The sequence below is a fragment of the Drosophila serrata genome, unplaced genomic scaffold (genome assembly GCF_035046125.1).
Source record: "Drosophila serrata isolate PLE 108 unplaced genomic scaffold, ASM3504612v1 contig_310, whole genome shotgun sequence".
NCBI classification, from domain to species: Eukaryota; Metazoa; Arthropoda; class Insecta; order Diptera; family Drosophilidae; genus Drosophila; species Drosophila serrata.
Window position 1 is genome coordinate 341645 of NW_028257208.1, and position 11219 is coordinate 352863.

The 11219-nt window shown below is 49.0% G+C and overlaps 3 protein-coding genes across 19 annotated transcripts in view; 1 reads left to right on the forward strand and 2 right to left on the reverse strand.

Moving 5' to 3' along the window:
• Nucleotides 1–47: 47 nt before the first annotated feature.
• LOC110180092 (uncharacterized) lies at nt 48–6867 on the reverse strand. 2 transcript variants are annotated; one of them, XM_086837502.1, is made up of 6 exons: nt 6726–6867; nt 6461–6662; nt 5176–5447; nt 845–1289; nt 714–781; nt 48–600 (listed from the first exon to the last, which is right to left on the reverse strand). In XM_086837502.1, exons 4-6 carry the CDS (start codon nt 860–862, stop codon nt 252–254), a joined length of 435 nt encoding a protein of 144 aa, XP_086693628.1. In that variant the 5' UTR covers nt 863–1289; nt 5176–5447; nt 6461–6662; nt 6726–6867; the 3' UTR covers nt 48–251. The 2 variants fall into 2 exon arrangements, with proteins under 2 accessions (XP_086693628.1, XP_086693627.1); XM_086837501.1 differs by lacking the exon at nt 6726–6867 and having other exon boundaries at nt 714–1289; nt 6461–6664.
• Vinc (vinculin) lies at nt 2582–10898 on the forward strand. 15 transcript variants are annotated; one of them, XM_086837487.1, is made up of 7 exons: nt 2582–2707; nt 4647–4797; nt 4893–4925; nt 7172–9362; nt 9428–9558; nt 9625–10023; nt 10089–10898. In XM_086837487.1, the coding sequence occupies exons 4-7, from the start codon at nt 7220–7222 to the stop codon at nt 10194–10196; spliced, it is 2781 nt and encodes a 926-aa protein (XP_086693613.1). In that variant the 5' UTR covers nt 2582–2707; nt 4647–4797; nt 4893–4925; nt 7172–7219; the 3' UTR covers nt 10197–10898. The 15 variants fall into 15 exon arrangements, with proteins under 15 accessions (XP_086693613.1, XP_020803437.1, XP_086693609.1 ...); XM_086837490.1 differs by lacking the exon at nt 2582–2707 and adding an exon at nt 2736–2893; XM_086837491.1 differs by lacking the exon at nt 2582–2707 and adding an exon at nt 2758–2887.
• The window catches only part of Mct1 (Monocarboxylate transporter 1), a 30833-nt gene continuing 26320 nt past the window's right edge, over nt 6707–11219 (reverse strand). Inside the window, exon 7 of one of the 2 annotated variants that reach the window (XM_086837498.1) lies at nt 6707–6916. In XM_086837498.1, the coding sequence (XP_086693624.1) occupies nt 6833–6916 (84 nt within the window). In that variant the 3' untranslated portion in view covers nt 6707–6832. Of the gene's footprint in view, nt 6927–11219 lie in introns of both variants that reach the window. The other variant, XM_086837499.1, reaches the window with a different exon arrangement.

An 11219-nucleotide genomic window follows, 5' to 3' on the forward strand; every position in this document is an offset into this window, starting at 1 on the left:
GAAGCACTTGAGAAGTTATTATTATCATTTAAAAACGCTAGGTACTGTGCGGTTTACCCTAAGGTGCATCTCCCTTGCTCCGGCTAAGCTTTATTTCAATTACCCATACTTAAGATACTATGTTTTAAGACTAAACAAAAAAAAATAAACAAAAAATGAAGTACGTGTCTAGGGAATCACATGGAGTGGCCCGTCCATGTGCGATCGGTCCACGATCGAATCAGTCTGCGCCGCCGAGGGGCGCTGCATTGTCAGCGTTCCTCGCTGCTGCTCCCGTCGCCGCCGATGAAGTCGTCCCGCAGTCCGCCCCTGTGCTCGTAGTTGTGGTGGTGATGGATGTGCTCCTCCTCCTCCTCAAGCTCCGGCTCTGGGACAGCCGGGGGCGCCGCCGCTGCCAACGGCAGTGAATGATGATGGAAGTGCTCCTTGGTCTGATGGATCTGTATGGGACGATGATCCTCGTGGATTACCTTTTTCTCCTCCTTGAGAACGAGGGGCTTGTGGTGATGGTGGACATGCTTCACCACGGTGTGGATGTGCTTCTCAATCTTCTTGTGAATGGGCACGTGTATTACGATCTTCTTTTTTTTCTGGTATCCTCTGCGGAACAGCAATTTGAAATATTGGTCAGATTATATAAAACAAATCGATTTTTAATCTATTAATCATCATCGAAGCCACCTTGTGGGGAGCTTAATCCCTAGTAATCCTACCCAGCATCCGTTTCCGGCACACAGACGAGCAGCAGAACCAGCGCTACCACCAGCGAGAGCCTCAGCAGCTGGAAACGTGTAATGGTAATGATAGTCTCCTGGATATCCTCTTGCCCACTACGTCCACTCACCAAACTGCGGTTATCCATGTCGCTTGGCTATAGCTGTAGTGTCAAAGGGGTGCTTGTGCTCCGACGATGCGGTCGCTGTTAAGGCTTCAAGTCTTTTGATTCCTGCCCCACTGCAACCATTTTATTTATACAGGCCCGCGGAATGCGCGCCGCAGCGCTGGAATACCCCATCACCAGTTGGCGGCGCTTCCGTGCCGCACCGCAGCCCATCCAAGCTGTGGATACCAACACTGCAGCCATAGCCATGGCTGCGCATGCGCACGCGCCGAACCACAAGAAAACTGCTCAAGCTGCTCAGTGAAAAACCTGCAATTTTCATTCATTTCGGGTGGCAGCGATCATCGTGTCATGGCTTGTGGGTGGTTTCTTGCCGGTGGAGATGCCCGACAGATGGATATCATGCCGACATGGAATAATACCCTATCCCAAACTATGTCAAGTTAATCTGAAATGGAAAATAAATAAAGCTTTTCTAGATGACATATCTCAGTTGTACCATCCTTTCCCTTATAATTAAATGAAGTAATCTATTCTTAATAAGAAAGCAGAAGTAGTCAATTCATTATTTTAAGGATTTGGGATATCGGAGAAAGGGCTCTGTACCAGTGGCCTATCAGAGTATTTTTTCGACAGACTCAGCCTCAATGAATGCCTGATTTGTCGGATAAATTGGGGTGATTATCTGCTCCTGGGTTTCCACCCAATTTGGCAGGGCATGGGAGCTTCGTCCCCATTGATGGCTTCCCATTCCCACTGTACTTATCTTTGTTTTTTCCGTTTTGTTTCGGCTGTATGTGAACTTCTTCTTCGTTGGCGCACGCAGACGGAAGCCACGGCAAACTGCGCCCGAACTCTTAGAGCAGCCCCAACTGGAGCTTCCCAAACTCAGTCAACGGAAATAGTTGGAGTGCAGCATGGTGTTTAATACTTACTTATTGTATATAGACACATGTGTGCCGCCCAGCCCCTGTATTTCTCCACCAGGCGGCACGTAACGCGAGAAATACGTTACAAATAGATCGCATGCACATAGCGCATATTTGTATTATGCAATCGTACTGCCGATTTGAGAGATTTGCGGGTGTTATTTAATTGTGCGCATTTCTTCGTTTTCAAATGCGATCACAGCCAGAACGTGGCTGCCCATCGATATCGCTGGCTGTCATCGATACGTTGGAGCGCGAAGAGGAAGAACTAGCAGAAGGACTGAGAACAGCAGCACAGTGGGCTAAACTGATATAAGCAGCAAGCAAACTAGCTGCGCCACTGTTAATTTATATATCTGCTATAATTATCTTTTGAAAACATCAAAAACGTTCGTTATTTTGTAAATCAGTAAATCTTGTGAATCTTCAATACATATTCATTTGATGCACGCCACTTTGCTGATGGCTAACATGATAGGAAGCACTTAAATCAAAAAAATGTGCACCACATTTTTCCGATCGACTTAACTTTAAATAACAACGTGCGAGTACGAATAGGGAGTTGAGAAACGATGCGATAAGTAAGCAAATAAATAAAATTAAATTCTGTTAATTTACGCTCCTGTCTGAATGAGAGATCTGTAAATGAAATTTACTTTCTACATGAGAATTCTACTTCCTACACGAGAGTTCTGACCCACAAACGAGAATTGTACCCCATGTATCTGTAAACGTGTAAAATTGCTTCAAAGACGTGTCAGATGTATAATGTTAAACTACAGCTTCAGAATTCAGAGTGACCAAAGAAAAAATATCAATAAATATAAAAAATAATATATAGCAACTTTGGTATTTTAGCAAACAAAAATCACTTTGAATTTTTTGAAATTTTCAACAAATTGAAAAAAACAGTCGGGCGGAGAAAAAACGAAGCAAAGTAAATAACGGCATAAATACAGTGTTCTATTCCGTAAACTATTTGTTGATCAGAGAGAACGAGGAACTACAGCTAATACACTTATTTTCTTTCTAATTTTTTTTGCTTTCCTCTTCTGATCTCTGTTTTCTTTTTTTGTTCTTGTGTGTCTGTGTGAACCAATTGTTGCGCTACTGCAAAGTGAGAGTGTGTTGGTGTTCCGTGATTAATAATTCGTGTGAAGCAGATAGTGACAAAGCCGAAAACAGTGAAATAACATGCAACAAAAACTCCAAAGCTAATGAGAATATATGTACATATTTTGTTCAGAACGTGAGGGAGATTCTGTGAGACTTCAAGCCCCAAATATGCATATGCATTGCCGTGCCTATGTGTGCGTACGCGCGCGCCAACGCACACGCACGATCATCATTCCAATTGGGACACACACACACCCCCTTTCCATTGGGAATCCATACCCCGGGGGCGATTAGTTTCTCCCATTGGAATTAATAAACAGCAGCACTTTGCGAGCTTCCACGCATACACATGCAACTGATAAGTTCCAATCGGAGCTATCTTCCGATCAGACCGGGATCAACTGCTGCTTCCTGACGTACAACCTGTTCCGATTGGACGTTCAGACGTTAAGACATTCGGTTTAGTCGGCTTTAGTCGGGTGTGTGCAGCAATTTGTTGTCCATAAATGGCCAAACAGCCAAGTCAATAAACCCCAATAAAGCCCACATTGGCTATTTATTATGAATTTCGAAGCAGCGCCGAGTGCGGAGCGTTGAGAATGGCGAAAATCAATCGAAGGCGAAATTCCATAAGTGGCGGACGTACATCACAAGTATTTCTAGAACTGATGTGTATATTTAGATATTTATCCGGCAAGTCGGCCGTGTGTGTGTGCGTTAGTCTGTGCGCGTGTGTGCATTGCAGGCGCGAAGAAGGTTCTGAAATCCAGAAATACACTTCTCCGGGGCGCCAACAGTCTGGAGGGAAAGGGGGAAGAAAGTGAAATAGTGGCCCAGCGACTTTTGGATGATTCTTTTTTTTTTTTATCACCTCCCTCGCACAGGAGGAAGTCGTATTTTCAATGTCTTTGACGCGGATTTCGCTTTACCATTCCGCCTTTCCCATATTCCCCCATTTCAATCTGGTTACCCGTAAATCAGGGCCAATTATTTGAGTGGGCTAAGGTCCGCACCCTTACTAAGGTGGCTAGTGCGTCACCGATTCTCATTCGCATTCCTCCATTCCCTTGGACAGGGCCAAACATAAGCAATATCGACATCCCCCAAATGTCTGGGGAGTGACCTCACGAGATGCGTCATCGTTATTAAACGGAAAACAGCCCGAGCGGGCAAACTGAATCAACAGAATCAACAGCGAAACAGAAACTCAAACGATATAGAGGAATGGGTTATAAATGTGGAAGTCCCTAGAGAACACATATTTACATTTTCGAAACTGTGGGCACTTCTTGTTCGGAACACCACAGCTGTTTACCTGAAGGGTCGCAGCAAAACTATCTAACAACTAACTAGCTACCGTCTAGTAAGTCTCCTAGCTATCCGATTGCAAGTGGAATTGGAGACAAGGCTAGTGGTTGAGTGTTCCGTCAATTAATTTACATGATGCCTTCTCATGGCAATTTATTCAAGTGAATATTGTTTGTATCTGGCAATATAAACAAAAAATCAATGATCGCAATTAAAGCCTGATATTTCGAAACTTGGAGTATGTAACTCGTAACGCTGAAGCTCGTTCACGTGCTGAATAGTAAGACCCCCTTAGCTTTCAAGATAGTAGTCATTTTCCTACGTGTACTTGGCCGTGTTTGCTTTGGTCTTATCTGGCTCTTGGAATGGAATTCAGAGAGATTGCTCCCTGAGATGTTTGCCCGACTCTGTGGTATGTCTTTTGCTCATTTAAATGTCTTCTTTATTTCCAGAATACTGCAGAACTGGTCCACAATACAGAAAGCAAGAGGTTGAGATAAACACATACGGAAACCTAGAACAGAGGAGAGGAAAAGCGCAGCCAAAATGCCCGTCTTCCACACAAAAACCATCGAGAGCATTTTAGATCCTGTGGCCCAACAGGTAAGCATCCTACATACAAGGGGACTACGCTTTGGGGATGATGGGACGGGGGTTGAACTTTCGTTTCAAGTGGTGTATCCTCTCGCCCGAAATAGCTATAGCTAGTAAGCAAATTGGCGCCCAAAAAGGTAACGTTCCATGGTTATTAAATCGTTTTAACGTTTAAGAGAGCACCCACAGAAAGATGTATTGCCAGTTGGTCTTGGTATTAAAATGCATGTGAATAGTTCAAACAATTCAAATCACACATGAATATGGCACATTCCTTGTAATACCAAGTCTGAAATTGTTTCTGTGCTTCAAAATACACGCTAGAAGCAGCATCGATACTAGTAGTTGTGAGTTTTTCATTGACTGCGCATTACTGATTCCACTTACCAGTCTCCATCTTCCTGCCTCCCGAATTTTCCGATTCCACAGACGTCTCAGATTCCTCCGACGTCTCCTCCATCCATCAATCGATCGACACCTGACATCATCCCCAATACTGCATCTGTGTGGCATGTGTCCGGGTGCCCCTTTTGTCCCTCGATGTAGATCCATTTATTTGTGGTTCCCTCCACTATTATGAGATGAAACAAACTCGCAGATAGGAGGAGGAGGAGATCCGCATCTCGGTTGTTTTGCTGTTTTGGCGTTACTTAACGGGTCTAAAAATAAATTAGGTAGAAATAATAAGAATAAATGTTGATCAGAGGCCAGCCGGCCAACCTGAGCCTGAGGACAGCAGAATTTTAATTTAATAACGCAACAAATGAAAATGAAAATGAAAAAAAGAAGAAAAGAAACGTAGGAAAGGCGAGGAAAACAAATCAGATGGGGATGCAGGAGGGGACAGGGGTTGGAGCCAGTTGGCCGAGATCCAAAAATAGCAGCATAAAATACGTTTAGGAAAATCCAAGCGGCGAGAGAAGAAATAACCAAAATAAAATAAAAAGAAAAACATTTACGACGAACAAGCCATGAAAATGAAATCATAGCAAAAGTTATGGGCTCCCAAAGGGGCGAGGGCGCGGTGAGTTGGGGGAACTTAGGTGTAGGAGTAGGTGTAGGTACACACATAGCCGAGCACACCACGCCACGGCCACCGTGTAGGTGTGGGCATCCATCGGATGCGGATGAGTGAGGACTGTGGTCTGAAAACTGTGCCAAAAAGCAAACCCAGTGCATTAGTCATCCGCCGGCAGGGATGTGGCGGCGGCATTGGCTGGTTGGTGGGGTGGTGGGGTGGTGATAGCTCCTCACTGCTCCCTGCTCACTGCTCACTGCTCGGTGCTGGCAAACAAATGAATTAAAAACGATCATTCAGCACATCAATCAGCAGACTGATACACAAACGCGAGCACATATGTCTCTGTCCATGTACGAGGCGCACATAATTAGTCGATGGAGAAGGAAGAGGAGAAGGAGAAGGGGCCACCGAATGGCGGATAGCAAGACTGCCTAATTACATAATTAATTAATCAAGTGGGCCAATTGTGCTGCTAATTGGCGTCTACCAACATAAGCAAGACAGAGGTGGGTTAAGGCTGTGTAATCCCAGTTCAGTTGAGCGTCGTCTCAGGCGCCTAATCCCTGGACTTACACCCGCTTAGTTCTTGCTCTTGCCTCGATTTAGTTTCCGTTTAGATAGGCTCAATGGAGATTAGCGATTAATGCTCACCGTCTTCGCCTTCGTCTCCGTTTCGGTCTGAATGACCAGTTCATTCTCTATAAATAGCCATGGGCGAAAAACACCTTGAGCAGGTGATGATGCTGATGTCAAGTCCAAATGCCATGCACCATGTGGCGTTCTCTGGCACCGCCCACGCTCCCAGCAACATCCAATTCGGTTCGCATTGCTCTCGTTCTGTGGATCCATGAATCTGTGAATGAATAGAGCGAGATGTAGTTGGATCACTGATAAATTCGAGTGGGTTTCAACTTGCCTTGGTTTGGGGCTCCGGCGATCACTCAGCACGATCATTAACCATTTTGCTGCCATAATAAAACAACTCCATTGCCTCCATACCCCGGCGCAAAATTGATTGATCAATCAGTGCGCTTCAGTGGACATAACTGGGGCTGCCGCCAATTGGAAAAAGAGTGTGTGTGTGGGTCCGTCCAGAGCTCCCAGAGGCTTAGAAAGGCTGATTAGATTAGAAAGATTTATTAAATAGTCTTGAAGTTATCATAAAACAAACCTTTCTCCTTGGGGATATCTCTTTTAAAAAAGGTTTCTTCTCCTGCAAATCCCAATGAACCCGTACTAGTTTTAGCTTGCTTGTCCCCTCGTCCCACATCCATTACCCTTCCTCTCTATACCCTTTCGTATTCGAAATCTAGTATGCTGTGGAAGGGTGTTTATTAATACAATTCATTCGTTACCCTCCAGGTATCTCGCCTGGTGATCCTCCACGAGGAGGCTGAGGATGGCAACGCAATGCCAGACCTCAGCCGGCCGGTGCAGGTGGTGTCGGCGGCGGTGGCCAACTTGGTGAAGGTTGGCCGGGAGACCATCAACAGCTCCGACGACAAGATACTGCGCCAGGACATGCCCTCGGCATTGCATCGCGTGGAGGGTGCCTCGCAGCTGCTGGAGGAGGCCTCGGATATGCTCCGCTCCGACCCGTACTCGGGTCCGGCGCGCAAGAAGCTGATCGAGGGGAGCCGCGGCATCCTGCAGGGCACCTCCTCGCTGCTGCTCTGCTTCGACGAGAGCGAGGTGCGCAAGATCATCCAGGAGTGCAAGCGCGTGCTGGACTACCTGGCCGTTGCCGAGGTAATTGACACCATGGAGCATCTTGTGGACTTCCTCAAGGATCTCTCGCCGTGCCTCAGCAAGGTGCACCGCGAGGTCGGTGCCCGTGAGAAGGAGCTGACCCACCAGGTGCACAGCGAAATCCTCGTGCGTTGTTTGGAGCAGGTCAAGACCCTGGCCCCCATTCTCATCTGCAGCATGAAGGTCTACATCCACATCGTGGAGCAGCAGGGACGCGGCGCCGAGGAAGCGGCCGAGAACAGGAACTACCTGGCTGCCCGCATGAGCGACGAGCTGCAGGAAATCATCCGTGTGCTGCAGCTGACCACCTACGACGAGGACACCAGCGAGCTGGACAATCTCACGGTGCTAAAGAAGCTCTCCAATGCCATCACCAACAAGATGCAGCTGGCCAACGAGTGGCTATCCAATCCCTATGCGCTGCGGGGCGGCGTCGGCGAGAAGGCCCTCCGCCAGGTGATCGACAATGCCACCGAGATCTCGGAGCGCTGCCTGCCCCAGGATTCGTATCCCATCCGCAAGCTGGCCGATGAGGTGACCGCCATGGCCAACACCCTATGCGAGCTACGCCAGGATGGCAAGGGCCAGTCGCCGCAGGCGGAATCCCTGGCTCGCGGCATTCGTGATCGTCTGGGTGAGCTCCAGTCCCTGGTTCACCAGGCAGTGCTCGGCGTGGACAAGGCCGGTGTACAGCAGACGGCTCACACCATCCAGGGCCGTCTGGAGCAGGCTGTGAAGTGGCTCCAGCACCCCGAAATCAACGACGGCGGCCTGGGAGAGCGTGCCATCAACCTGATCGTAGAGGAGGGCCGCAAGGTGGCCGAGGGCTGCCCTGGCCACCAGAAGGCCGAGATCCAGCAGCTGTGCGACGAGGTGGAGCGCCTGAAACGGCAGGCAGCTGGCTCTGGACCGGCGGCTAAGCAGGCGGCCAAGCAGCTCACGCAGAAGCTCTACGAGCTGAAGGCGGCCATCCAGAACGCCCTGGTCAACCGGATCGTTCAGGACTTTATGGACGTGAGCACCCCGCTGAAGCAGTTCACCGAGGCGGTGCTGCTGCCGGAAGGCACTCCCGGCCGGGAGCAGAACTTCAACCAGAAGTCGAACAACCTGCAGGCCTTCAGCGATCGGGCCTCGAAGACGTCGCGAATGGTGGCCGCCGGCGGTGCCTGTGGCAACAAGAAAATTGCCGAGATTTTGCTCTCATCTGCCGCCCAGGTGGATTCGCTTACCCCGCAGCTCATCAGCGCCGGCCGCATCCGGATGAACTATCCAGGCAGCAAAGCGGCGGACGAGCATCTGCAGAACCTGAAGCAGCAGTACGCGGACACGGTGCTGCGCATGCGGACGCTTTGCGACCAGGCCACCGATCCGGCCGACTTCATCAAGACCTCCGAGGAGCACATGCAGGTCTATGCCAAGCTCTGCGAGGACGCCATCCACGCCCGCCAGCCCCAAAAGATGGTGGACAACACTTCGAATATCGCTCGCTTGATCAATCGTGTCCTTCTGGTGGCCAAGCAGGAGGCGGACAACTCCGAGGATCCAGTCTTCACGGAACGCCTGAATGCTGCCGCCAACCGGCTGGAGCGCTCCCTGCCCGCCATGGTGGGCGATGCCAAGCTGGTGGCCACAAATATTGCGGATCCGGCAGCGGCCGCCGCCTGGAAGAACTCCTTCCAGCGCCTGCTGGGTGATGTGCGCGAGGTGCGTGATGCCATTGCCCCGCCGCAGCCACCGCCGCTGCCCACATCCCTGCCGCCGCCCATTCCGGAGCTGAGCGCCCTGCATCTGTCCAACCAGAATGGTAAGTGTGGTGGTTATTCCTGCCTCTGGGTATCGTACTCATACGTTTTTTTTCTCCCCCACCAGCTGAGCGTGCGCCACCACGCCCGCCACTACCCAGAGAGGGTTTGGCCCCGGTGCGTCCCCCACCGCCGGAGACGGACGATGAGGACGAGGGCGTCTTCCGCACCATGCCGCATGCCAATCAGCCCATTCTGGTGAGTCCATCAAGTGATTATCCTGACACTGGATACTAATTTATACACTCACTTCCTAATTCGCAGATTGCAGCCCGTGGCCTGCACCAAGAGGTACGCCAGTGGTCGTCCAAGGACAACGAAATCATTGCGGCCGCCAAGCGCATGGCTATCCTAATGGCCCGCCTCAGCGAGCTGGTGCTATCCGATTCCCGCGGCAGCAAGCGGGAGCTGATTGCCACTGCCAAGAAGATCGCAGAGGCCTCTGAGGATGTGACGCGGCTGGCCAAGGAGCTGGCCCGTCAGTGCACGGACCGTCGCATTCGTACCAACCTGTTGCAGGTGTGCGAGCGCATTCCCACCATTGGCACCCAGCTAAAGATCCTTTCCACGGTGAAGGCAACAATGCTGGGCGCCCAGGGTTCTGACGAGGATCGGGAGGCCACTGAGATGTTGGTGGGCAATGCCCAGAACCTGATGCAGAGCGTAAGTTTCTGGTTTCATCCCTCTGTTCCCTTGAAAGTCTATCATCCTTCCCCTTTCTCTTGCAGGTGAAGGAAACGGTGCGCGCCGCCGAAGGAGCCAGTATCAAGATTCGCTCGGATCAAACCAGCAATCGCTTGCAGTGGGTGCGCCGGCAGCCCTGGTATCAGTACTAGGTGCTTTACATCTCTCTCTCTCTTGACGGGGACCTGCCCAACTGTCCCCCTGTCAAACCTGCCACCTGCCACCTGTGCCTTGTGTGTACCATACAAAGCTTAACACTAATCTTAATGATTTCTATCTTAAATGTTAACCTCTTAATCTGTTCCAACTGAAACTATTTATTGTGCTCATACCCCCTCCCTCCCTGCCCCGATCCCACTCTGATTTGGTTTCGATAATTGTAAAATTAATTATTAAGCGTGCAATAAAACCGAAAGAAGGAAACAAGCCACGATCGGCCGGGTAGATGTACATACAATACATGCAAGCAGCAGTCAGTCGTCAGTCAGGTTTAAGCGAACGCAATATGTATATAGAATAAGTGAAGCAAGTGCAAGAGTTTTGAACTTGAACGCCGCACACCCCAAAAACCTTATGCCCCGTCCCTCGACTGTATTCGTAGTGTACTAACAGCAGCATTTATTATTATGGTACCCGCCTCTGCTGGAGGAACTAGCTCCCTCACCCTCACCCTCACACCCCTTTTGCCACTTGCCATTGTTTGTTATGTTCGGAACTAAAACTCACTAAAACTGCGAATTATTCGTTGGCGAAAGCAATGCTAACCCAAGAGCCCATTGTAATTCCCCCTCACCATGTGTGTCCATGTTCAAGATACTGATATAATTGAAATAAAACTGAATATCGAGTGTTAATTGTTGTTTGTTGTGTGATATTTTCAGATGCTGCTGGTGCATACATGGCGTATACGTGATGTGCGTTTGAGATGCCATATTACGTATACGCCGCGTGAGTTGTGTAGCATGCCCCTGGGCAGATCGGAAATGGAAAGTGAAGCCTACTTTTTGGGGCTAAGAATGAATTAATTGGTATTTTCTTTGAGTTTATTAACGGATTATAACCGTTTTGGATCCTGTTTGCAACAGTTAAAAAAATTAATATCTATCAAGATTTAAGCAAATCAAATTTTAAAAAACTCGTAACTTGGCCAAATCAGCATTAATTTTAATTTGGTA